The sequence below is a fragment of the Megalops cyprinoides genome, chromosome 21 (assembly GCF_013368585.1).
Source record: "Megalops cyprinoides isolate fMegCyp1 chromosome 21, fMegCyp1.pri, whole genome shotgun sequence".
Lineage (NCBI taxonomy): Eukaryota > Metazoa > Chordata > Actinopteri > Elopiformes > Megalopidae > Megalops > Megalops cyprinoides.
Genome location: NC_050603.1, coordinates 22,967,394 through 22,995,315, shown reverse-complemented (window position 1 = coordinate 22,995,315; position 27,922 = coordinate 22,967,394). Strand labels below are relative to the sequence as shown.

General features: G+C 44.0%; 1 protein-coding gene across 1 annotated transcript in view; it reads right to left on the bottom strand.

The window, feature by feature from the left end:
- Position 1: 1 nt before the first annotated feature.
- gabbr2 (gamma-aminobutyric acid (GABA) B receptor, 2) overlaps positions 2–27,922 on the bottom strand; it is a 196,455-nt gene continuing 168,534 nt past the window's right edge. Inside the window, exons 14-19 of the mRNA XM_036515849.1 lie at positions 15,063–15,173; positions 12,939–13,163; positions 11,890–12,072; positions 11,232–11,361; positions 5,305–5,422; positions 2–3,675 (exon numbers count right to left, since the gene is read on the bottom strand). Of these exons, the coding sequence (XP_036371742.1) occupies positions 3,510–3,675; positions 5,305–5,422; positions 11,232–11,361; positions 11,890–12,072; positions 12,939–13,163; positions 15,063–15,173 (933 nt within the window). The 3' untranslated portion in view covers positions 2–3,509. The remainder of the gene's footprint in view (positions 3,676–5,304; positions 5,423–11,231; positions 11,362–11,889; positions 12,073–12,938; positions 13,164–15,062; positions 15,174–27,922) is intronic.

The window sequence follows — 27,922 nt, the reverse complement described above, 5'->3', positions numbered from 1 at the left end:
ATTGGCTGTTTTTGTGGGCGGATCCATTTTTCAATATTTAAACCACATAGCAGATTTTTTTAAACATTTAGAAAAATCACATTTCATATATCCAAATATCCAAATAAACATTGAACGGAATCATATTCAGTTTAATTTTATTTAACCATGATGTGAAACGTAAAGGTAGTCCACTACATTGACACTTAAAAATTAGCGCGTTGTGGCAAAATAGAACTTAATGGATGTTGTAAATGTAGTTGTGATTCTGTGTAATATTCATATTATACAACTCTTCATCACTAGCTCTACTGTACAATACATAGATACAGATACTGTATATTAGAATGAGTTGCAAAGACCAGTCAGGGTGTTGGAACCATGAGATTTGAGCCATGTTAAACACAGTGGTTGCCAGTGATGATAGACTTTATCATCTGACAGCTATACGCCTCAGATTTGATGAGAATGTTTTGAACTCATTTTCTGAAAAGATGAAAATTGCCTGCTATGCATCAAATCAGCAAAAAAGCAGTGTTTCTGTACTTGCAAGCCCTTTAGCTACCCATCACTGGATTTTTATGTTGAATGATATCTCCTCAAAAAATAACGGAAAGAGCAGGAAACCTGAAATGCCAAATATTTCTACCATGGGTGTGGCATTGTCCACCTGGTTATATATACAGAATGTGCATTTATTGACAAATTGGCTTGGTCACAAATATGTTGCATTCACTGACTAAATGTTTCTGTTGTGGGTCCTTGAGAACAGACAAAACTAACTTCCAACATTGTGATTTATCACAACTGCAAAGACAGAAGTGACTGTGAATTAAACATTTTATTTCATGCCATCTGGAGAATGCCAAAGGCCAGAGATTCAATACAGTTGTACCTCAAGGCATCCACAAAACGACAAAGTCACAAATGTTACGTAGAAAATGTGTTTTTTTTTTTTCTCCAAAGTAAAAGCATTTCTCCCCATTCTCTCCTTCAGTTCAAAGGACCTGTGGTCTGATTTCTCGAGGTGAATAGCCATGGACTGTGTGTGCTGATATGAATTATTTTATCTCTTTTCCTGCAAGCGGTTGAGAGCAGTAGTTTTGAGAGGACATCACGTTCAGCTTGTACAAGTCAGACAAGCAGCCCTGCCCTAAAGCTCTTCCGTCTCAACGTGCACCTCCACAGCTAACGGCTGTCCTTGTGCTATTATGACATCATAGGCTTTAAAACTGGTCGCCAAGTCTGTAGTGACATGTCCCCTTTCAACTCCAGAAATTAGAACGGTTCACAGATGTTTTCACAAAGCCAGCACTGCTGCTGATCATGTGACTGATCATGTGACTATTCTATATAACAAAAGGTGGAGCTTTCAACAGATTTACTTAAAAAATGAAGACATTAATGGTGAAATAGATGCTGAGATGACTTGATCTCAGCCCGTAAAACTATCTTATTCAGGATTTGTTTTTGCTCACAATTTTGTTGTTGTGATACAGGTAATGATGACAACAGCTATGTCTACATCTGTGTGCTAAGTAACATTTAAGACCAGTTTTACTGCTTTGAAGATAAATTTATGAACAACAATGAGGATCATGTTCACTGTTGCCAAGTGCCATGTGATTTTTTTCACTATATAATCATACAGCAAAAACAGCTAATATTTGTGTTACTCCCTGGACTGTTTTCATCATGAGTGGTGAAATGTACATAATAGTGACATTTCCACTGGGGATTCCTGGAAAAAACTACTGAGGATGAGCATATAATTTTGATTAAATATTTGTATTTACCAAAATCCTGTTTTGATTCTGTATATAGGAGCCTAATATCCAATGGAAGCCCAACCACTGCAACACATAGATCTACAGCAAATAATTGGAAAAGTTTTAAGTGGAATATTCAATGTTGCCATGCTCGCAAAGTTATTGTTTCTGTCTCCATTTTTCAATCCCACAATTTATTTCCCCTGTACATAAATGCCACCGGAGGTGTGTCAGAGTGCGCTGCATTTTGTCTGAAGTGGACACATCAAAGACTGACTGTATATGAACAGCACAATCCTCATTGAAATATTTGCATTTCCCCATTTGCGATGTGTCCATTGACCCATGGGCCTTTGACAGGTTTTCAGTACCTGGCTAACTGGAAGACTGGCTGGCTTCAGTCACTGTAGCAGCCACTGATGTTGCGGTTTCTGTTACCTCTACATTTCCTTTCTCAGAATGTTCTTTGAAGACAATTATTGTTCAAAGTTTAGATGGATTAAAGATGAAGGGATGCAACTTACCGTAACAGTAAAATTTCAGTTGATAATTTTGGAATTTTACAGGTTATCACTGGATATTGAAAAATCAGGTAATTTAGTGTTTTGATTTTGAAGATTAATTACTTGAATTGAGTGTACTTGCAACAATTATATTGCTGGGAAAAAGTGTATCCCTGGGTTTCAAATGCCTTACCACATCCTTTAAAGCCAGGTCACAACTCAGTCTAGCAACGTGGTATAGTACGCTTTACATTCTTGGCAAGTACAACCATAACTGGAACTGTTACTGGACAAATAGATAAAGCTGAAAATTACCAAAATTGCCAACCCTAGAAAACTCAGAAGTCTTCCAAAGGTTTCTAAAGTGTTGCGGAAGTTCTCACACCTTTGCAACCTTTGACATATCACTCAAGCAAACTTATGCAAATAAATAATGTATCATTTCTAAGGACGTGGATGGTGCAAATTTAGCAAAGTGGAAAATCGGCTGTGCATATTACTCTCTGTTAAAAGAATTGGCCCCTGGTAACATTAGACTCCTGACCTTTAACTGCAGTAATCTAAAATTATGAAAAAGAACCTCACGTGCCATGAGCCAATGCTTTTTACACCACTTAGGGCACCTATGAAATACAAGGTAGTATCACATGAACCAGTTGTATCTTTTTTGTCATGTTAACGTTTTAAGATTGAGTTTTTCCAGCTTATCCCATATGTTCCTTCGCAGCATACACAGAAGTAAAAAAAAAAAAAAAAAAAAAAGATATGGTATTTACACGGTTGTCATGTTTACTCCTGTGAATCCGAGTTCAGTTCTAGAACATCAGCTCCTCCCAGTGTCCTCAGCAAAGTCCAGGGCGTGGTGGCAAAACTCCCACATACAACAAGTTTACACGTGTTCATGTCCAAGACGAAGAACAACCAACATAAAAAAACCCTTTGAAGCAGATAAGGCTACAGATTAGGTAGGGTCCACTGCTGCCCACCTCTGCAGTTTGTTTGAATTAGAGGGGTAGGGTGGTGTGTTGGGGGGTGGGGATGGAGTCACAGGTCGGTCAGGACATCCTGTGGGCCCCTTGGCCCCGCCCCCCTTCTCTCGATCAGTCCCTGTCTGATGAAGGGGACGCTTGACGAGTATGCCGGAATCCTGGGGGGAAGTCCCTCTCCTGCTGACGCGTCAGTCACTTATTTATTTCATTTTTAAAAACGGCTGGCATCCTCCTCCGTGCCTTCCTCTCCCGGGCAGCCGGGTCGGACCTCACAGTCCCGAGACCATGACCCGGTAAGAGGGGGGCATGTGTCTGTGCCGCGGGCTGGAGCCGGGGCTGCCCGTGGGGCTGGCGCAGCTGGCGTCTACACCCCCTATGGAGGGCAGGTAGGCGTGGTGCAAAATGGGCAGCTGCAAGGACAGTCTGCGCTGTATGCTGTGAAGGAGGAGACAGAGCAAGGCATCAGCCACAGTAAGCAGCATGTTACGCAGTCATTCTTACATTCTGTACAGCAAAGGGGAGTAGTGGTAAGGAGGAGGGCTCATAGCCTAAAGACTGCTGGTTCTGTGTCCAGGAAGGCCACTGCTGTTGTGCCCTTGGCATGGTGCATAGCCTGAATTGCCTCAGTAAATATCCAGCGTTGTAAGTGGATAACTTGTAAATACTTTAAGCTATGCAAGTTGACAGATGAGCTTCCCAGTTAACAGAATGAGGGGGACTAAACCCCAGATAGTCTCAGGATCCTTCAGTTTACAGTATTGGGGGAGGGAGAGGGCAAGAGTCCCACTGAAGCAGGCCTGAGCCCCCCCTGCCCTTCCCACTGCCAGGAATCCCATTGAGCCTCCAGCTCCAGGGCCCTTTGAAGTCTTACGTGCTTCAGGTGTGTGTGGCAGCTCACACAGCAACCGCGGGAGTGGTACGTTTCCAACCAATTACATAACCCCTCACTAGTTATGTAAAAAAAGAAACCTTGTTGGATCGTTTTGAAGGGTGATTGTAACTCAAAGTGACTTGAGAAGAAAAAAAAAACAAAAACGTCAGACAGCATTTTCATCCGAGTTGCAGTTTTTCTTCATATAACAGGTAGTAACAACACACAAAAGACCACCTTCGATAATATTTGCATGTTACCAAAACCAACATATTTTTTGCATGTCAACATTTTCTACAATTAACATTTTGACTTGTCCATGGAAACATTACCCTCCATGACCCACTAACTCAGGCCTTAGTAACCATGTAATGGAGTGTCTGTTTGGGTGTTGGGGGTTGGTAAAAATAGACGTGATGCTTCCCTAGCTGGGAACAAGCGCATAGAGGCCACAGTGAAGGCTGTGTGCGCTGCATGCCGATAAGGGGGGGGGGGGGGGGGGGGGGGCAGTGAATCGATTTCCACTGTGTCCTATCAGCCTCCTTCTCCATGTGATCAAATATTCATGCACTGGGAAGGGCTCTGGGTATTCCTCCGAAGCGCGCTGCGTTTCCAGCCCCCCCCAGCTCCAACGGTTACTATAAATCACCCGTTACATAAGCATCTCTCAGTCATCCTCTCTCTCCCACTGCTCCCAACAACGCGTGATCTGGCCACCCTCTGATATCATCGGCCGAGATGCAGAAATGGGGTGTGTCTCATTTGACTGTGCTTTGAGGGTGACGTTTGTGCGGGACGGGAACGTGGTCTTCTTTCAGAGTGGGGGGCTCCATCAGAGAGCCTTGGAGGCATTGAGTATTACACTTCAAGGGATGTTTAGAAGTAGTCAAATAGTGATCAGTTTTTATCTAACATTGTTTTTCCCCTACTCAAAAAATGCAGAGGTGGTAGTTGTAAGGGCTTGGTTGGGGTTGGAAGTCTCAGCAACTTTCAAGCCTTTGCCCTACGGAAGCCAAATGAGATGGGTGTATCTGGGTTTGAGATAGGCGTATTTGGGCTCAACATGGGCATCTCAGGGCTCGAGATGGATGTACCTGGTTCTGAGCACATCTGGCTGTGAGTTGGGTGTATCTGGGCTGGAGGTGGGTGTGTCTGGGTTTGAGGGGTGGGGGGGGGGGTGATGATGCACTCACTGTTCTGGCGAGTTGATGTCCTCTAGTGGACCTCGGTTTATCCTGGAAGGATCTGCTGAGCCCCACTGTGCCTGGGGTTTCTGCTCCAGGTGGTTTTTCAACATGGATTTGTCTCCCTCTGGAAAGGCAAGGAGAGCAATGTCAAGCCTCAACACCCTTTTGCGAAATCTGCATCGACACGCTCAAAAACCGATGCGTTTGAGGCAAGTGTTCGGTATATGTCATGCCGAGAAGGAAATGTGAGGGATAAACACAAAACAATCAAAGAAAACAGCCTTATCTGCCTCTGAAATAACACCTGGACCGCTTAGGAATAATCCCTATTCTGCTGATTTTCCTCACAAATTGTCCCAGATTTTAACCTTCCAGCATAAAATTGACCTGATTTGAAGATCACAACAATTTGCGGTGATGGTGGCTCTGTGGTAGAACACTCCGGCATTATCCCAGAGCAAAAATAGCTTCTCTTAATGCAGAAAAACACAACACTCAGAGCCAGGCTAAGAATTTTTTTGTAACTCTTGTAACGTGACAGGGCAGATAAAAGCATTTCCTTAAAGCACAGTTGAATCACTCCATGAATACTAGGTTAGAGCGACAGCCAGTCTGACTGTGAAATACGTATATTTAGTTCCACTAATAATCCCATTTTGCAAAGAGAGTCACTAAAGCCATAGGCTGTACCACACTATAAACATGGCGTCAAATGTAGTACTGAATCTCATTTTGTTCTTTCTTTTAACATCATGCAACTAATTGTCCCTCTTATGTCCATAAAAAAAAATTATAAAAAAGTGTTTTCCTCAATCTGCTTGTTTTCATTTTCTATTTTCAACATAATCCTCTAAAACTGTGAGGATTTTCATTGATTTTGCTATCCCCCAAGAAATTCTCCATTTTTTGCTTTTACTGTTGTATTATTCAAACAGACTGGCAATCACAGTGATGTAAAGCTCAGATTTAGCTCAGACATTTTGTAGGATGCGGTAAAAGAGCAAATTCCGATTCAAAACTGCCCTTAGAGACCACTTAGTCACTTCTGTGACACAGGAGAAAACATGTGACAGAGCACGCGTGGCAAAGACATGTGCTCATGAATACCAACGAGCCTGTCTGCTGTTTGGGTCCAGTTCTAATTGCTATCGTCCTGTGTGGAATCGTTGTGACAGCCAATCATTCAGAAATCAAGATATGTTTCAGGCCTGCCTACTCGTGAACATTCATAGGTACATCTTTTGAAAGCCATCTTCGTCAGACCAGTCAAGACAGGAAGGAACACAGAGCATCTCGTTGAAAACAAACATCTTTTTTCCACTCTGGCTGCAACCTTATTTCAGCAGGGAAACCCGGTTCATGTCATCCATGGGGGTTTGTGCTAATGTTGTTTTCATGTTACAAACAACGGGAGTGCTTCCGGTGGTTCCAGCGATTGATTCCTCCTAATGTATCCCACTTCTCACACCAGTCAGCATCACTGGTGAGCTGCCTCACTCTGGCAGGTGTTAATGCCTGGCTTAGCTTCAGTACGGATCCGCTAATCCAGACAGCTCATATCGACTCCTGACTGAGAGGAAGACAAATGCCCAACGTGCAAGGGACTGATTGCTCCAAGCATCACTCAATCCACGCTGAGCATCTTTGGACAGCTTAGGCTTGGCCATCATTGTGCTCTCTGTGGGACAAAATCAATAAGGGCACAATGGAATGTCACTGATTCAAGCGATGCAAAACTGTTATTTTTTAAGAGGGTGGAGATAACAAGCAGAATTTATAAAATAAAAACTCATAAAAATCAAAGAACATTCATTTTGTATTTATCTGAATGTATTACAGTTACATTTTAAGGATAGTGATAACTGATTGGCTTCAACCTAATGTTTTGCCATTGCATAAGAAATTCCTGATTGCAATTTTGTGCTCTTTAAGTTAAAAAGTAAGCATATCAATGTAAAGTAAGCAACTGACCAAAAGAAAAAATTTGGTTCTCAAAAATGCTGTCAAGATGACAAAAAAGGGGAGAAAGTACCAGGCTTTTGATATGTAATATACTGTACAGCTCACAGCTATTAATGGTAAAAATTAAGACACAGCACAGGGGAAAAAATTGTGAATGGAAAATAATAAACCTTGTCTGAAAAAGGCTGTTTCTCCACAGATAGCTCCCTGGCAACTTAAAGACACCAGTAATTAGGCATAAATAAATAAATAAATTAATAAACTTGTTTATTAATGTGAGATTTGTGGACATTGATATTTTCAGTGTTCAAAATGAATGAAAGAAATGACACGATGTGATTCCCAGAAATATTTTCAACGGAGGATGACTTGCTGAGAAAGAGCCTTAATTCCCACTCAAATTTGAAACAATGAAACTGTCAGCGTATGCATACTGCAAGTTGAAAGACCAGTGAGTTTTTATACAAAATTGTGTCTCTTATTGAACAGAGTACTATCAGAGAGCATATATTCAGTCTCCTTCCACGCTGCATTCTGTACTTACATGAAGTGGTTCAGAATGCTCAAAACACACGTGCAAGTACTTCCTTAAATTCTCATTTAAATAAACAGTTCATTGTATTAGCGAATTTGATGCCAGTTTTGCCAATCCCCTTGGAATTCTGCCTTGTCGTCTGTATTTGCATAATGCTTCTAAATGGCCTTTTGGCATTTTCAAATTCAGCACGCATTAATTTTGACTCAACACTTTCTTTGTCATTTGCAGCCAAATTTTTTGTTGTTTTTTAAAATATTTACCAGTGATTCCAGACTATTTCCAAGTACTTCCTAGTAAATACCAGGTAAGTAGTGCACTGTAAATAAGTTCAACGAAAAAGCAAACAGGATTTGAGAGATGAGGCAGAAATGATTAAATGAATATAAATCAGAGGACCTTTTTATTATTAGTGGAAAATAAACATCATGACCCACTTGAATTATTATGGGCGCTACACAAAAAAGAGAATATAAGCTTTCAGAAAAAGTATAGAGAAGGGCAAGACTGGTCACTCAATACTCAGGGAGTTTATCTCTAATCTCAGCAAGAGGAGACTTGCAGAATATGACCTATGTTTATAAAAGAGATACTAAAGTTGATTATAAAAGCTACTTCAGGTTAAATTTAGAAATGAGTAAATTGAAGTAAATTTCACATCAAGACTAGGAAGCATTTTACACGGATATCACTGTGTATCACTACATGGAACAGGCCAGTAGAACTCACAGTGGAAGCAGAGACCATTTGAGTGTTTAAAACAAGGCTTCACACAGTGCTACATGCATGTTAACCTATAAGCAAAATGACTGGTGTAGATGGGCTGAATGACCCTATCTCATCATCAAATGTGCATGTGTATGTAATTTGTGTCTGACATTACATGTAAGATGAGGTTTTAATCATTTCTATCTTGATACACGGATCGCTTTTTAGTGCAAATTACAGCATTTACTTGCCATCACTATATTCTGGGTTGTCAATACTCAGGGAAAAATAATGTAGCTGTCATGTTTCAGGATTTGATAGATCCATATTTGCTCTTTCAGGTCTCTGTTGAAGCATTGTCTGCAAGAAAACCGCCATAAACAATGTCTTCTGTCCGACATCCACTGCACATTTTCTGTTGCTGTCAGTTTATGGATTTGCAACAAAAAGTAAACCAACTTTGAAGAAAAAGGTGGTATTACAGCAGCCTCTCTCTTGAGATCCTCAAGGACATCTTTGGAACAGGGATGGGGGGGGGGGGGGTCTGCAAAGTAATATCTGGTGATTAAACCAAATCACCACCTGCAATTCCCTTTTTTTCCTTTTTTTTTAGAAAACCTGTGAAACACTGTGCTCAGAAAATTACTCCCCATCCCTCTCCGCAGAGGCCAGTTTGGCGTAATTCTATTACATAACAATGCTGGAGTGGCATTCAGTCGAGTGCACAAATCTGCCACCCTCCACCGTTGTCGTAGCAGCCCTAAAATCCAATCATTCCTCCCTGTCTCCCAAAGCCAGTCAAGTCCCATCTGAATACGGTTGTCATTTTCAGTCATCCTGTTCACAGACATACTGACAGACACACACACACACACCGCAGTGACCACATAATCTCTCTCGCTCCACATACGAAGGGTAAAAACACACACGTAGATGTGATGCAGGTGCAGCCAGCACAGTGGAAAAAGCAGCCCTATCCGTCTTCCTCCTCATTAAACTTTACTATGGCCTGCTTTTGACGCGCGTGTTCCCTCTGGCCACACACGGGCTGACTGCAAACGCGGGCAGCCCTCTTCTCACACGTGTCCATGTCCCCTTTTGCCACCTCACATCCATCAGGATATTGCGACGCGCGCATCCTTTTGATGCGGCTTCCCCGCTTCTCCACTCTCTCCCGTGCAAATTATAAGAAGGTACCAGCTGGGTACACCCTTATGAAAAAGTAATATATGTCAATATTCATAATTCATACATAGCTGAATCAACTGCAATAAATGTAGCATTACAGTATATGCATAAGATCACATGTATGACAGGTAATGCATCCATATATTTTCTAACACATATTTGATAGGTATGATTTGACATAGCAGAATATATGCTTTATATTTTTGTTCTCATCCTTTTTAATATGTTTGTTGTTCAGTTGGGGCTTGTGCAGAGTGAGCCTTCAGAAAAAGATTTGTCGGTTGCTCCAGCAAGGGCATTGGTGGACACTGCCAGCAGGGGGTGCTAGCGGGTGTAACCAGTGCTGCTCATTTGCGCTCAATCTGTCTGCCACTCTCAAAGAGAGCGAGTGAACCAATGAACTCAGGATGGGAGCTGGGGAGAATGCCTGTCAGGACGGGCATTCTAGGTGCCAACTGCCCTCCCCCCCAGTGCCCCCACAGCAGTCCCACTGTCAGTGGCCTCCCACAAAGAGCTCCATGCTATATTTGAGAGCTGAAACTGAGGCGATCTGACAGGAGCAATGCAGGTCCAAATGAGGAGAGGAGAGGACACAATCATGGTGGCTCTCAAACCTCAGTGACCAAAGGAAAGACTGTGTGGAAATACAAAAGCTCTGAATATCACTGGCTCAGTATGCCAGACAAAGGATAGATATACTGCCCAGACAAAGACATGTCCTAATAAACCACAGCTGGACGACAGATGGTGTGCAAATGCATCTTGCCCTCCCAGTCTTAACAGCTTCTGACTAACAGTCTATCCTTTGAGTCCTTTGAGGTGAGAAAGGGACACAGACTATCAAATTCCAAGATACAACAGGCAATTTCCTGTTATATTCCAGCACAAAGACATGTGTTGGGGTATAGTATTTTAACCAGTACTTTATACTTCTAGAGCATTTATTTGTAAAATGAATGAACAAAATCTGCCCCACTACCATACATTTTACCAATGTTAACATCATAGCTAGCAGTGTCTTCATTTGATATGTAACTCTTGTTGTACCCCTGTGGTATTGCCACATCTTTGCCATGATATTTCAGTAACCAAAGACACAGTTGGTATGCAGTCAATTTTCTGCATTTCATAAGTACCAAGGTCAGAAGTAAGAAGTGAACATGAAGAGAAATGACTCCGTGTTGAAACACCAGTGATAACATCACAAGATAGTTCCATGAGCGACCCCGAAAGCCAGCTTCCCACAGTCATCAAGAAACTCAAACCACCTCACAGCAGCCCCTGTTTCCACTGTGTCAAACAAAGGAGCTTGCAGTCACACAGTAGCGAGTTATGGACCATCATCAGCAGAGTGGGGACTGGAAGAAGCATTATGTTGCCCCATGGAACAAGCTGGGGAAAGCAAACAAACCAAAACAGGGAACACCAGTCTCTGAACTGAAGGGTTTGAGGGGGAGGTAACCCACAGTTCCTCCTACAATCCCCCCATGGTTCCTCCATAGTCTCATATGCTAATTTGAAGGGGGTGTGGAAGTCTCACCTTTGCCGTCTGTGAAGTTGCGTATGCTGAGGATGTTGTTGAGGTCCTGGTAGTGGTTCTGCTTGATGTAGGGGGTCTTCTCTGGGGTGTCCTGCAGCTGCATGGTGACCTCCTCCAGCTCCTTATCCAGCTACATGGCAGAGGGTAGGAAATATTCAGCACTAAAGGAAACCACCAGAGGGCAGGCTAGAGACAAGATGGGATGCCCACTCGATGGGCAGACTAGTTCTAGTTTCAGCTTTCAAAATGTTCTTTCTAGTGCCCATGTGAATGAAATCTCTTTCCAGACTCTATTTCCAATTTGTTCCAACTTTCCAACTTTCCAACAGAGTGGCCGATGATTTTATTCCTAATATAAAAGCCAAACAAACACTTTTTTCTAGAAAATATCAATTCTTGATTTACGTATTAGTGATGTACATTACTAATTAGAGTGTGACATTGATTAAAGTTAAACATGAATGGACACACTGTACCAAATAACATGCACCAAGTCCATGGCCCTTTGAAGTGTGTTTTATAAATGCCCTAAGTGTGTCCAGTAAAATGCTTATCATGGGGTTATGCTGCGCCAGAGGAGCACACTAGCTGTCCTTTAAATCCCTCAGAGACGGGCTCTCGGGCACCCGGCGGTCACAGCTTGCTGGCACAGGCTCACCTCGGTGATTCGCATTCTGAGGCGGTGGTTATCCGTCTGCAGGCCATCCAGCCGGGACGTGTTGGCCTGGTTCACACTCGTCACGGAGGTGGATGTTTTGGAGTCCTCCTTCTTCTGGTTCTGAGTGAACTTTAACCTCCGGTTCTGAGTGGCAGCGTCAGGGTTCGTCCTCATCGTTATAAACTGTACCCATTAAAGAAACCAACTTAAAATCCACTTAGAATGTTCAAATCATTATGCACCATGACATATACAAACAATGCATAAATGCAAATACAATATAGCAATTGCATCTATGCAACTCAGAAACATTGTAAATAAGCTTCTAACAAAGTTACCCATTGTTTCAAGCACTGGGAATTGGAAAAAGAACTCTTGGGGGGGCATTATTGGAGATGTCTGAGATTGATACATCTCAGCATTAAAAGTTTTCCACATGGAAGTTCATTGTGTCTGCTCCCTGTTCTGTTCTGATGAAAATAAACTCCACAGTGTTACATCAAGCTGAAAATCAAATTCACAGCCTTTGTGAGAAGTAGGTTATATCAGGATATGATAGCAAATGCCTGAAGAACGTGTTTCAATGTCAGTGTTTACACCCCACAAGAGTCTAAAATATGTAATGATATTTTGAAAATGTATCAGTCATTGCCACATTCATTAAATGGTAGCTAAATTCAACATTTATTAAACTCCCTTTTAGATGTGTCACTTTCATAATGGTTTTATTACCTCACAGCTGCATTTTCACTGATACTGTTACAAGGTGTCTAGGAGAACTGATCCATCACTTACATCCCTGATATGACCCTGAAAGCCTTCATATGACATAATCATAACCCACTTAGAGCCTCATCTTGAGTATCAAATTTAAGCAAGTGTTTGTCATTTCACACAGCAATCTCAGAGACTGTTAAACTTAAGAGAAAGGGGGCAAAGAAGTAACGTTGCTTAAAATTGTCCCTCAAGCTAGCAGACTAGTGGCCTGGTGGCTGGGCTTGGGTGCAGTCCGCTGTGGAAGCTTGGGTACAGAGGGCGGGCCGGCTCACTTTTGGCACGAACACCAAGCACAGGGTGATGGTGCTGCAGAAGATGATGACCAGGGCCACGATGCAGAACTGCACGTTGGGCTGGTCGCGGGTGAGGAAGGAGACGGCTGCGCCGATGATGCACATGATGCCTACATTGTAGACGCTCATGCCAATGTACTTGCTGTCGTTCAGGGCCGGGATGCTCACGTTGCGGGTCTCCCACGCCAGGAAGCACCCAAACAGCTGCGGGAAGAGAGGGCGACTGGTTTCCACAGGGGTTCCAAGACACACGATTTGGTCACACTTTACACCACGGTGTAATGTACCTAAAATATGTTATAAGGCTGTAGGTACATCTCTAATTAACTATGGAATTGTGTTATTACAATTTTGTTACACTAGTATAAGTTAAGAGAATTTACACCTATAAAAAATATTATCCACTATTTATGTACAATACAGTTAAATTCTGATTATAACACAGTATATCATATCATGTAAATATGTTTATACAGTATATGATCAGGACCGACACTTTTAATTACAGCATGCACATAACAGTGGTAAGTAAAATAGAAGGGGGTTTAAAAAGGGTCCAGCTGCATGCTATGCAATAAAATGGAATTTGAAATTATCTGATATGTTAAATTTTGTATGAAAAAAGGGACTTTTAAAAAAATAAAATAAACATATGACATGTTTATGTGATACATAAATGTTTTCAAATGAGTGTTTTTGCTTTTTATTTCTGTAGTACTGCCAGTTTTGTCACATTATGATTATGGCTGTAATGCAATCAGCAATGACTGCCAACTGCATTAATGCACATTTTCAATTCATCAACAGAGAACATATCAATAATGCAGCAGATTGTTAAACGCACAGACATAGAATTAACAAACTGTTTAACAAACTATACAACAAACTGAAAATGACATAAAGTATAGAGCTGTAAACAGTGGGGAATGAGACATAATGATTCAGAAACTTACAATAGTTTGGTATTCTTTCATATTGTATGTGCAAAAATGAAGGCAATTTTGCTTTTGCAAGTCATTTTGCAGAGTAGATGCACTGGAACTACAGAGTTAAGCAGCAATGCTAAGATAATGCAGTAATCTGGTGATAAATAATTAGGAAGTATGTGTGTGCTAGTAACAAAACTTGTCAATGACATGGGGAAGTGTTTTAAATGACAAATGCTAAATCTGAGAGAAGTGGTCTAATTAATGCACTTTGGAGCGAGTGCCAGCGTGCCCTGGGAAAATGAGTCAGCGCACTCAAGCAGCAAGTTCCAGAGCGTGCTGCTTCCAGATGCACGCCTCCCGGTTTATTTTCGACTTGGGCAATCTCCTGACTATAACCGGACTCCAACCCTGAATTATTGAACACCCCAGTTAGTTAACTTAAGGTATTCAAAGGAGCCAGCCGAGGGAAAGAGGAAAGTTTTAGCGATGTCACATCTCATTTGAAAGTGTGGGGAAGTGGACTGGGGTGCACAGAGGGGGATGTCACGAGGGGAGGGGACTCAGAGGGCCTCCAAAAGCCTCTTCGACGAGACGCGCTCCCTGCGTCTTAAAGCCAAGTTCGGACGGGAGGGGTCTTATATAGGTCACTGCCGAATTATGACGCAGATTGGGTGACGCTGGGAGTGGCGGATATATGGCCATGTCACCCATGTGGCTTCTGCATCACCGAGGGAGAGATGGGAGGAACTCATTTTAAAAGCTAAGTCACCACGCATATTTTCCAGGGACATCACAACCTGACTAACGGTTGTAGACAGTTAATGCACCCTGTCCTGTTTTCAGTTTCTAACTTCCTTGATATTTTTGTTGTCTTTAGAGCAGCATATGCATAACCACTGGAATTAACTCTGTGCTGTCTGTAAAGGGAAAGACACCACTAATATTCCTTGATCTATACTTCAGATGCTGTGCGTAGGATAAACGTAAAATTATGATGTCATTGTTCCCATGGTTGAGGTTGAGATACTCAGAATTTTGCGTTCCTTCATTATGTTAGGGAGTGATTTGCACTGGAGGAGACGCGGTGTTCCTCTTTCCCCCCCTGCAAGAATGAAGACGAGATGAAATAAAGTGGGTTGATGCGCTTGGCTGAGCAGATGGCTCCATCCCTCACCATGAGAAGCCCTTTGTAGGCGTACACGATCCCCAGCCAAATGGTCATGTGTGTGTTTTCACAGTGCTCCAGGAAGGGCCGGATGGCGATGTCTCGTCCTTGCGGATCCGCCTGCAGAACACCGGAAGAGGGAAAAAAGCACAAAAAGACAGTTCATCACCAGGGAGACCATGCTGTGTGTTTCTTCCTGGTCTAGCTAAGGAGTTTCTGTCACTGCTTAAATGATAGAACACTTCTGATGGAACATTAGATTCAGCATTTTTTGGACATTTCTCCCAATGCAGGGTCTGAGAATCATGGTCCCTGCCATATGCAATCATGTGGATTGTCACCACCTGGTGGCTTCGCAGAGGGATAATGGAGGTGTCCAGGAGATCTCCCAGTCATAAGCCAAGATTTCTCATCACATGGCCTGCAAGACCCCTGTGCACAACAATTCAGGGCCCCTGAATTGTTGATTAATTGAGATAGTTGACAACCTGGCGCTGTGTCCTCAGTTCATGTTATAGTGGTCTTTTACTGCAGACTACCTGCACTCAATACCGTGCTGAACAGTTCCACCCCCTTCACAACCATGGTGTCTGGATGCTTAATTGTTGTTTCTTAAAAACAATTCATAGTGCAAAAGAGTATATCTGGATGACTGTAAGTGGCTGAAATTCCCTGTATAATGCTATAAAGTTAACACATTTCAGTTCTACTTTAGACATTCACACTCTTTTCATAAAGTTTACAGTACAAACATCTCCCTCAAAGATCAAGGTGGAGAAGCTCTGTGGCTCTATTCAACCTAACAGCTGCTGCCAAGGACAGCATGCTGTGCAGATATATTAGATCAGGATGGCTGGTTTGAGTGAAGATTGGAGAAACTCACCAAGAATACAGTTCAGTGTCCTTAAAAACAGGAACCCTTGTTGTTATTGTGAGAGTGTGATTTTCGCCTGCAGCTCTGATACAGAATCAGCAAGCAGTGATGCCCAGGTGCTCTGAGCTTCGAACTCAAGCCAATAGGTGACTTCCTGGGTGGGTCACTCATGCCTGGGTATTGGGTCTGAGTTTCAGCTTTTCAGAGAGTGAAGCATTTTAGGTGCCTCTGGGAGTGGGCATGGTGATGTGTACAATAACACAGGAAGTCCGTATTGCCAGAATCACTGCGTGAGAGAAAGCACTGGACACTGGACAGTGACTGGAAAATGATAATGAAAGTTTCAATATGAACTGTTGAGGGTGTAAAGTTCAATAAGAGAGAATGTATATAACTGCACATAAACCTAAAATCACATATACTTTTATATACTATAAAAATATATATTCTATATAGATACTAATACATACCATAAAAGTATTCTGTCAGAGTATCTTAACCTCCTAAGGAATAGAAAAAACCACCACCTAAACAGTATAACTAGACTATGTCCCCTTGGGTCCCCTTAGCATTTTATAGCAGTGGTTTCTAATTCATTCAGCAGAGGTGGCCCTCCAACCTGATTGCTAAACAAAAGGCTAATGCTGAGCTGTTCCATACACCTGTCCCCAGACCAGCTTTTAAGCAGAGGCAAAAATACAGAGCAGCTCTTAATATGCTTGTCAGATCATGCAAGGGGAGGAAGACACTGATTTAAAAGGACAGGGTATCAGTGAGGCCTCCACGCCTTTAGGGGGTGGTCTGATCCAAAACCCGAGGACTGAGCTTTGGAGCTTGCGTTCTGCCTGCTCCTTGCGGCTCTGTCTCTCCCCTCACTTTCTACTGACCCCAGCAGAGGTCCCAGAGCTCTCACACAGTAAATGAACCCTAAAAAAGGTGTTCCCTAGATGACTGCAGTGTGGCCTGTTGTTTGACTCTAGCTTAGTGCTTATGAAGCCACTTGCTCTTGTATTTCAAGTGGCTGTTTTATGTTGGCTTTTTGTGGCAATGAACCCACTGCCTGCCTCAACAACAGCATGATTGTTTTGTTGGCTGCCTTCGGTGGCTTTGCGTTACTTCTTCCCCATGTACAGAAAAGCAAAGCTCAAAGAACTAACCATGTAACCGTGGTAACAGCCGTAACCCCCCCCCCCCCCCCCAAAACTTGGCTGTAAATCACCCTGTCGCTGCGTCTTATTAGCCCGCAGTGGAAATATTCCAGTGCTTGGCTTTACGAGCACCTAATTGCTTAAAATGCCCCTAAATGGGATTCATCCTGGTAATGTTGCTAATGACGATGCAGCTTTGGCTTCAGAAATAACAAGGTATTAAAAATAGCCTGTGATAGGCCCCTCTCCTGCAATGCTCAGCCAATGGCTACTAAGTGATTGCAACAAGGGTCTTAGGTCTGTTCTCTGTATGACAGATTATGTACTGTACTTTTCAGTTACGGTTGCAAAAAGAAACTAAAACAGCTAAACATCCATTGCTGGTAAGACATGACTGCCGCACTGCGGACATATTACAATCATCCCACTTAGCGGTCATTGTTATTCACAGAAGGGGTTATTCACAAAGGTCATTGACACTGTTTCTACTTAACTATGGCATGGCCTGGTTTCTGTATGCACCGTAGTTAGCTCACTGAAGGAGAGGAGCTGGGCTGCAGCGGAAGCTGCTCGCTAGCCCAGTTTCTGCTGTCCCATTTTCCCTGGGCAGACTGTTCAGGCACCTTGTTAAAGTTTGATCCATGGCCGGAGGGCCTGTCCCTTATGGGTCCATTTGGGGAGGGCTCAGGCACAGCCTCTGGGGTCACTGCGGGCCGTGCCTGGGGCAGGCGAGGATCTGGCGGAGAGGCCTCGCTAAATCAGCCGACCATCGTGGTGGTGGTGGTGTTGGGGTTAGGGTGTACAGGCCACTCCCACCAGTACCAAATCACTGCCATGGAACTCGTATATCAGCAGGGAGACAGTGATGCTCATTTGGGAAAAGCTAGCTCTGACAAACATGTTCTGATCTGTTCAGTGCTACATGGCACACGTGCACTGCATTGCATACTGAGTCCTGGTCCACAGAGAAAAAGAAGAGGCAGGAGAAAAGTGACCTCTCTGCAAAAACAAGATCGTGGATCATTTTCAAAGCTATTGAGTCTGATAGGAATCGCATGTGGTACACGGGGCGTATCAGCGGACATTCTGACGCGGGGGCAGGTGAAGCCCGGGCAGGAAAGGGAACGGATCTTATTGGAATCAGCAACGCTGGCAGATTATCAGACGCTAGAAGTCAAAGCGATGGGGAGGGACGCCTACCACAGTCCATTTAATGGGTGCCTGGAGGCCCCTGGGTACAGAGCACTTTATCTTAAGCATTCCACATATGGAGCTCCATTCAGCTGTGTGGCGTTTAAGAGCCGAACTGAGCGGGAATGAAAGCACGCTAATGGTCTCCCCAACCCCCGCAGCGCCCCCCCCCCCAACCCACCCAACCCCACAACATTCTGCATGAAAAGTTTAAATCATCTCAATGCTATTGATCACAGCTTTCCCTCCATTATGAGAACACGTCACATTCCCATTTGGGATCTAAAGTGGCGGGCTGGGGATGAGGATGATTAGTGGGTTACAGGGGACCCCAGGGGACCTTGAGAAGACAAAGCATCAATGGCTGTCTGGGGTGTGGCATTATCTTGTACCCTGTGTGACCTGCACCCTAAGAAAGGGGCTCCAGCTGGTTAGTAAAACATTTTCAACTCAGCTATCTGTCTAAATCTGTCTAAATTCAGAATCTTGATGCAAAGATTAAGCACAGCTTGTGGTCTGGGAAGTGTTGCTGACATCATGTGATGAGCTCATGCCCACAGCGCCCCAGCACAAGTTCAGGGTACTAAAGACAAAGGAGGATTAAACCAAACAGGAATCTATACAAAAAGGCCCTGTGGTAGTGTGTCAGATTCAATGAATAGAACATGAACTGATGCCATGGGACATAAACTCTCAGAAACCTCTTTCTGGTAGGTTCTTGTACACTTAAGGTGAAATCTTCATGCATCTCAACACTTAGGTCTTGTATCTTGGAGTATTTTGTGGCATCTGGACTATCAAAGATAATCTTCCTTTCAGGAGCAAATTGAATGTATTATTTCTACAAAAGCCTGAATCCAAAGTCAATGCTGTAAGTAACTGCAGCAACAAACTAGGGCAGTCAACATGGGGAGTCCTACTTTACAGAATATCATGATAAAAAAACATAGCTAGAAAGTGTATAAATAGAGAAGCAATCAAACTCCTTTGCCGTCACGAATCCTTGATGTCTAATGACTTGCCAATCTTTAAACTCCACAGACGCAAAATGAATTCCTGCCTTATTTAAAGAACAAGTATTTTTACACATTCCCAGTTGACCACAATTAGTCATCATTCCCCAGCAAGAGGCAATGCGCTAACATTAGCCAGCTAGTACAGAGATGCGCACATTACTTCCTCAGTACTGTCAGGGACTGAAACATCCACCTTTTTAAAGAGCAGTAAACAAGGAGAAAAAATAATAATTCCAAACACTTTCAGCGTGTGTTTAAAATATAGGTTACCGGGCAGCTACTTTCACCATATTTGGCAGGCAGACCTTTTTTTTTCTTCCTCCCTGGCAAGCTGTTCACTATTGCCTAGCAACAGCCTCTGGGCCAGGCAAACAAAACGCTGGCCTTGTGTCATTTTTCAGCACATTAGCTTTCTAATGTAATTGTTCATCGAAGGCTAGGAGGGTCTCGCCGCTGATGGGGTTCTACGGAGACACGCAGGGGACGGTTAGGGAGTCGGCGGAGTGGAGCAGGTTTTTTTTTTGGGGTGGGGGGGGGGGGGGGCTGCACAGGAACTCTTACAGCAGGGACTAGGCCTGAGGGGCTGGCAGTGGTGTGTGTGTGTGTGTGTGTGTGTGTGTGGGGGGGGGGGGGGGTTAGAAAATGGAGAGCTCATTCACTATCACGCGTGGATGGCGCGTGGGGGAGAGGAGGGGGCGCGGGAATGAGCTATCAGCCGTTTGACAGAGGTCCTCCATCACCCGCTCCGCAGATTACCGCGCCGCTCTGGGAGGATTCACGTGGCATTTGGTTGGGTTTTTTTTTTTTTTTTTTTAGTGAAGGCGCCGAGGAGTGGGGAACTTTTAGATTGCTCCTGTTGTGGCTCACCAGACACAGATCGGCGGGTTTCTTGCGAATGGGATTCGCGGGCGGAATTCAAACAGGGAGGTGAAGGAACGAGAAGCACAGCTCCCTCCGGCGAGCTGCAACAACACCATAAACAAAGCACTCGGCTGAGATTCCCTCTCAGATAAATCAGTGAGAAATTTTATTTCTGTTCATATTGTTGGCGGAACTGCTGAGCACACCTCGAATGCAGTTTCCCTGACAACTTGAAAAGTGGGGTCAAGGCCCTCGTCATCATAAACAGGAATGACATAACACAGGCCCACCGCCACCCAGCTGGGTCAGCATACTTTTTCCATTTACTTCAACACTGTCACTTCCTGGGTGTTGCCCCACTAAGTGTGGAGAGTGGTTGGACAAGACTGGCCTCTGGCCTGTATCTGTTCAGTCTCTTTCGCTGTGCTTGTGACATGCCCCCAGTGTCATTCATGTGTAAGAGTTTAAGGCAGGATGTGCCAGGTTTCACAGTGACATCACAGGGACATTGCGTAATGGTTTGACAGGCGACGCTGTGAAATGGAGCTTGGCCATCTGAGGAGGCTCCCGTGCCTACACCCCCTCCCATCGTGGAGAGGGGGCTTGGCTCGCGTGCCCAATCTCAGCATAAAACCACAGCGGTGCATATGTGGCTGTGAAAAAGCACAATGAGGCAGAGAAAAGGGTACCATTGTGGTTGTGACTGGCACATTCGGTGCTTTGAATAGGGGGCCTGCCCTGGGCTCTGTATGACCTATATGCAGCACAGTGAAATTCTGAGAAGGCGCCAGCAGGGGGTGGGGTTGAGTGCGCTTATACCAGCCTTTTCAGCACTGCTGTGATTGTCTCTACCCTGCATGAGGCTGGGAGCTGCACCTCCTAAGATGTCTGAAGAAGTGCAGCTAGACTGAGAGAAGCCCTCTTGGGATTGGCTCTGGCTCCTGTCTTTGATTTACAAATGTTTCGTTTGATTCATATAAAAGCACCACGACAAATGCAGAATCCTGAACGGACACTGGGGACTTGGTGTATGACCACTGCAGCCTTGGTCAGATTTAAAATGACTGCATCTGTATTTCAACAAATATCCAATCAACTTCCGCTGTTGCCTTTAATGAACACAATCTGCATATAGCTATCAAGTAACTCTGGATATTCCCTGCTCCTGGTTCATCTCATTCAGAGGTGCTCTGTGGCACTTCAGGCTGCCCACTAGCACTTCCCATTTCTTGAAACAAGCAGAAATGGACCTCACAGTTTTCTCACCCTTTTTTGTGTCTCTGTAACCCAGGCATCATGTTTAAATGAAATCAGATGGCTTACAGTCTCTTGTGTGAACATGCTCAAAGCTCACAGATGGCGTCTCCTCCAACCGACATGCATGCAGATCGACAAAGGACTAAAATACTGACATTGGTGGCTGATTTGTGAAGATGGACGTTACGGAGGTCAGCAGGGTGGTTTAGCTCAGACGGAGTGCTGCTATTGTTATTTTAGCTTTCCAAGGCTATTAACATGCCCTGTCTGCTTTCTAAGAGGAATCAGAGAGTGAGGGGTCACAGATCACTGGGACTGTTTGTAACGGACCCTCTGCTTTCTTTAATCTCAGTCCCCGTGCAGGGAATCATGGGGGCCCAAGGAGTCGGTGATATCAGGCCGGCAGCTCTCACCCTTTCCATTTTCCCCCATTTTGAAAACTTGACTCCGAACACCAGCATCTAGGCTACGCTGCACTGTAAACAACTTGTGCTGATTCATTACCACTAAATGCATCATTAAACCAGCATCTGACCCTTAATGTTAAGCAAATCTAAACATGCAAATTGCATCCCTTGATATATATCGGATAGAGCACTTATGCTATCAGAGCCTGAGCGTTTTTATTGTTTCCATCCTTTAATTTGATGCGCCATCATAACATGGCTTAATGAAAGCACACATCTGGTGGGTGGTTATGTTGAACTGGAAAGCATTCTTCTCCCCATACCTGTTTTTATAGGGTGCTGTTGTAACTGGAAAGCGTCTCCTTATTCATTCAGCTGAATCGACGCAGCTCTAATGCTACCGAACGTGAAATCCTTCCAAAGCACACCTGTGCTCTCTCTCTGAGCAAACATCCCTGTTCACTTCACCATTATCCTCTCACATGAATATGTCAGCGAGAGCTTGAAATTATTTTAAAGTTCCCTGGAAGAAGTGAAGAAATGTTCCAGAATGAAACCCTGGGAAAATGCTTTGGTTGGACGCACTAAGCCCACTCACCAAAATGGCATTTACACGAAGGAGTTCTACACTGCTGTCAAAAGACTAAGATGGTTTTCCTTTTTATTCTCTGATGCATAAGGAAACTAAAACTTTGTGCAGTTGTCCTCTTGTTCCCTTTTCTGAAGAGGATTCTTGCTGTAGTGCATGCTGAGGTCTTGAATTCAAGTGTGATCTTCATACTGCTGCTGGACAGGCTACACCTGAGCATTCCGCCAGCTCTGTTGTCAGTTCATTGATTGTTTTCTCTCTGTTTCCTAGCGGTTTTATCCTCAAGCTTTACTCATCCTTTTTAGACACCTTTTGGGGTCTTCCAGTCCCAAGTTTGTCAATTACAAATGATGTTTCTCTATGCTTCAGATACCAGGCCTTAAATATGATGCAAGCTACTTCCCTTCTTTATGTGGTAAAACAATTCTACAGTGAACGTCCTATCTATATAACAAGACAAATAGGGCACATCCATCAAAACACTGTCACTCCATATTTTAGCGTGTTATCATATACCATATATGTGGTGGTTATTTGTGTGTCCAACAGAGCACTTTTCCAGGGATTCATTTTTGGAGGGGAAGACCTAAGGTGCCCTGTAGGACTGAAACAGGCTGACAATGCGTACACGCAGCAAAGGTCACTCACATGGCAGGATGGGGCAAATTGCTGCCCATCTACCCTGCGGAGAGACGAGTGACAGACGCCGGCCATGTGGAAACTTGTGATGAGGGGCAGGAAGGAAGGAAGCCACAGCCCCCTCGAACTCACAGGCTGCTTTACCACAGCGGGGAGCAAGCAAGACCCAGCGCAGGCATGAGCGTCATGATTCTTGGTTCAACCAAGGTCTCGTATTAGATTTAAACGGGGCCCGTCTGTCAAGAGGTTTAGGCCCAGCCCATCGGATATGGGAGGTTTTTAGGAGGCCCTCTTGCCTCCTCTGTCTCTGAGAGAGAGGCATGGCAGAGGCTGCATGCCATCGCTCAGGGCCTCAAGGCTTTGATGATTATTACGGCTGCTTCCACTCCATATAAAAATACCATACCCACAGCGCATTAATATGAGCTTCCCGCCGTTTCGCTGGGGCGAGCCGATGAGCCCGATCACGCTGGGAAACACAGAGCGCGGCCGCACCAGGAAAGCGCGCAAAACACTAATGCTTCGGATGATTTATACTGTCTCCAACGATAGCGCGACGCCGGTGCTATTAGCTGTTGGCGGCTGTTGAGAGAGAGCGAGAGCGAGAGAGAGAGAGAGAGGCTGGTACTTGTCATTCCTATCCCCTGCCAGTGAGTCATTGATGAAGATGCTGTGTGATTTGTCAAAAGCCTGTATTGCGTCTCGTGTTCGTCCCAAGTCATTAGACTTCCGCGACTGGTGGCGAAAAGGCAGGTGGCATATGAATCTGCTTAGTGATGAATTTCAAATGCAGGGAGACACTCCCTGCCTTAAAGGCCTGGACATGTTTCACCTGACTTCCCTCAAACCCAGCACAGCCTCCACCCTCCACCTCAGCTAGTGCTTTCTGCATACTAATACCGCAATCGCCATAACAACATATCTGCACAAATTCGGAATCCAGATTAGTTGTGGCATGTTCAGATGCTGAGAGAACGAAGCTTTGTTTCGAAATGCAGTGATTCATCACTAGCCTTTTTTATTATTCACTTTGTGCAGGCCTAACAACTCCTTTAAATGTCAGAAGTGACAGCGCCATGCGAACAAGACGGATTGTACTTTTCGATAGTGTTTTCACCCCCCTGTCCTCCGGTCCACGCTCCTGTTCTTTTCCACGTGGACTTGTCTGTTTCATTCTGTCATGACGCAAACGATCGCGGCCCAGACTGACGGCAGGTTGAGGCCAGTCCCGGCTCTGTGACGCACTGCCACGGAAGGGAAAGGGGTGATGCCTTTTGCGTGGGGCTGACGTACACCTCTGCCTTCTCCCTGGCAGGCCATCACAATCCCCACACCTCCGTGGAGGGTTTTTATAAAACAGTCCGACTCCCAGCACTGCCCATCCTTTTTACCATTAGCTGTGAAATGAGGAAGCCCCACACCTCCTACAAAGAGGTGGTGCCCTCATAAATGCAGCCCATGCCACAGTGCTGAGCAGTGCTGGAGTGGGCATTGCCTAGCGCCAGGCTCCGCGCCCGCCCTGAGCTCCATCTATGAGTGGCATGGTAATTGCATCCTTGGGGGGACGTTGCCACGGACCCCGGCACTGTTTGCGTCTAATGGGCCGTGCTGTGCACAGATATAGAATGAAGGGCTTGGTGCTGCTCATTAAAAGCAGCGCTTCAATGTGTGTGTGCTGCTGGCATGGCCATACCATACACAACTGTTCAAAAATGCCATTTACCACAAGTAATAAAATGGTGTGAGGTGATGGGTGGCCATGCTTTGTGCTTTGTGTACAATAAGACTACCCATATGGAAATCAAATATATTGCAGTATGTTGATAAGCCAAAGAATGTACTGCAAATGCAATCAAAATATACAAATATTAAAATGAAAATCAGACATATATTGCAATATACCAAAACAAAAATAATAATTGAAAAATTGAAATATATTCATTAAGTTAAAAGTAGGGGTCGACCGATTATTGGTCTGGCCGATTATCGGATCCGATATTCAGCATTATTACGGTTATTGGCATCGTAATTTTTTTTTTTTCGATATCCGATGCCTCTGTCTGTAGTCACCACTCTGTGGTCTCGAGCAAATTCCCGCCCATAGCGCTATCTGATTGGTTACACGTCACGAGTAATAGCCTATCAACTCTGAAGACTACTGTGCCACAGAGGAACGCATTTGCAGACTGGAACAGCTGCGGTGAGCGAGTGGAGCTGTGTTTCAAAGGTAAGGCAGCAGATACTGCCAAAGTTGCAATAAACATCACAAATCTCTATGCTGAAGTCGCAAAAACACCACAATCTTATGAACTGTATCTATTATGACAAGCATGCCCAATTTCCCAGTTACACTGAAAATGCCCGAATAATGTACTTTGTTGCAGTGATATACGGTTAACTATAACAAGATAATAGAGTTTATTTATGTAGCGACAGCTATATCTTTGAGTAACATTGGTGCCAGTGCAATTGGAACTTATTTTAGCTACCATATTGCGAACGTAACATTACTCACCCGTATGAGTTGGTGTTTTTACATGTTATAGGTAGCCGATGTTGAGTCTCGTAGAGCTAACTTGAATGCGATAGTGAACGTCAACAAGTTCATTTGTTGATCCATAATTTAGCAAGCAAAAAAACTAGCAAGCAAAAAATATATATATAAGGTTATTTCTTGCACGTCACTTACCAGGGCCGACCCTCTCAGTCTCAACCCATGACTACTAGTAACTAGGGATGGGTCATGATTATCGAATTTTCGAATAGTCATTAAATTATAAAAAATCGAATACTTTATGCGACTACCGTCTTGTCTTAACCCTTTCACACTTAACTTGCTATGTAGCGCACGTGTTACTTATATGGTTTGTTATGTTTTCATTAGCGTTATTAAGCTTCTCATAGTTTTCACCGTTGAATTTGCTATATTTTTTAATGTTAAATCGCTGTTTCCTCAAAGCTGAAATTAGCTAGAATTTTCCCAATCTTGTGTTATAATCACACCGGTGTTAGCATACACACTAAATGACAAATCAAGGGGGGGGTCTTCGAAGAATGGTCAAATTGTTCCCAGTGAATATCAAATAGTATTTTTGCTTAAAATGCCCATCCCTACTAGTAACGTTACTGAAGCGTGTCCTGAAGCTGTCTCTGACTCTGTTTCTTGTAGAGAGGTGCAGAGCTGCACTTTTTGTTTTAAGATAATGTTGAAAAGTTCTCTTTTAATTAAACATATGCTTAAAGGCATTTCAACAGTTTTGTGTTGGAGTTTGTGTTATTCTAAATTTTGACACCAAGATTTTCATTTTTACTACAAATGTATCAGTCTCCTTGATTACTAATAATCTGTATCGGTCTCAGCTCTGAAAAAATCATATCGGTTGACCCCTAGTTAAAAGTATATTCTGTAAACTATATTCTCAACATATATTTTTTTGTAAAAGCAAGACAGTTTTGTTGTTTTACTGTTTGCTTTTATTTGTGCCATTACTTTGTGCCTGCTTTGGTTTGTGTCATTGTCATCCAGTCAAGTCAATATTTATCTTTGGTACCCTCACTGCATGCAGCCACGAGGAATTAAAGTTTACTGACTGTGACCTGTAAGTACGCTCTCAAAACTGTACATCCACAGTGTTCTGGCTGTATGGAGAAAGAAGCAATTAAAGTCTACTGACTGTGACTTGTAGGTATATCCTATTGATTGTGTATCTATGGTGTCCTGGTTTTAAGTGATTGAAGTAAACTGACTGTGACCACTGAGTGCAATCTATGGTGATGTGGTTGAATGGAGACAAGAGCGATTACAGTCTACTATCTGTCCCCATTGCAGCCCATGTAGTGACAGTACAGGGTATCTATGTATCTATGGTGTTCTGTTGCGTAACTGGCGACACAAGTGCTATGCAACATGCAAAGACTCTGTGAATCTTCCTGCGGTCGTGCTGTGCTTATGCCTGTTACTAAGAGGAGAGAGAGAAAGAAAGAGAGCAGGGTAACAAGGGAAGATGTGTGAGACCCCCCCCCCCCCTCCCATGACCTTTACGCTAGGTCCTCTCGTGTCCTCAGATGAGCTTTTGGACTCGTGGTGTTGCTCTCCTCTCTGCACTCCCTCCGGGCTACACCTGCCCGCAAGGGGTTAAACAACACAGAGGTGCTGCCGTCAAAGGCTCCCTGACAACGGTGTGCTAAACTCCATGAGTGCCCGCTCTCCTGCAGCTCTGACTGGAGGCAGCTCACTCAGAGCCACCCCAAGCACAAGGCCAGCTGAACCACGTTTTGTTTTACACAATCAGAACCGAAAAAGGCTTTGTGCCACAGCGCAGGGTCGCAGCTCGGTCCACGGGACAGCGCCATGCAGTGTGACAGAAGGTCTTTAAATAGCTACAGTATGTGTTCCGCAATGCACAGGTGGTTGGAGAACGGTACATAGACTCGGGATGATTCCAGGCAGAAACATCAACATTTGCAGGAAAATCTGGGCTCTTACTAAATCTCGTATGCTGTCAGCTGGCCAAAGCCTCACCGAGGACACCAGCCAATCACCAGATGGAGCAGTGGAGAGAGGCAGGAAAGGAGGAATGTGATTGGACAGAATGCTTGATCTCATTCCATGAAGGAAGAGAGACCTTGATCTTTCCTGATCTTCACATGACAGGGCAGCTGGCAAGGAGAAGGAACCACCTTAAATGTACAGCTGCAACTATGCATACATTACACACCAGCTATTGTGGGCACACTTTAAGCATTTTTTTATCTGAGTAATACTGAACATCAAACATCTGAGTGATGTTTGTATATGGATGCTAGTTGGGCCTTTTTGGAGGTTACATCCAGACATTAGTAGAGTGACACTCATTCAACTCCATTGTTCACTACCAATTTAATGTT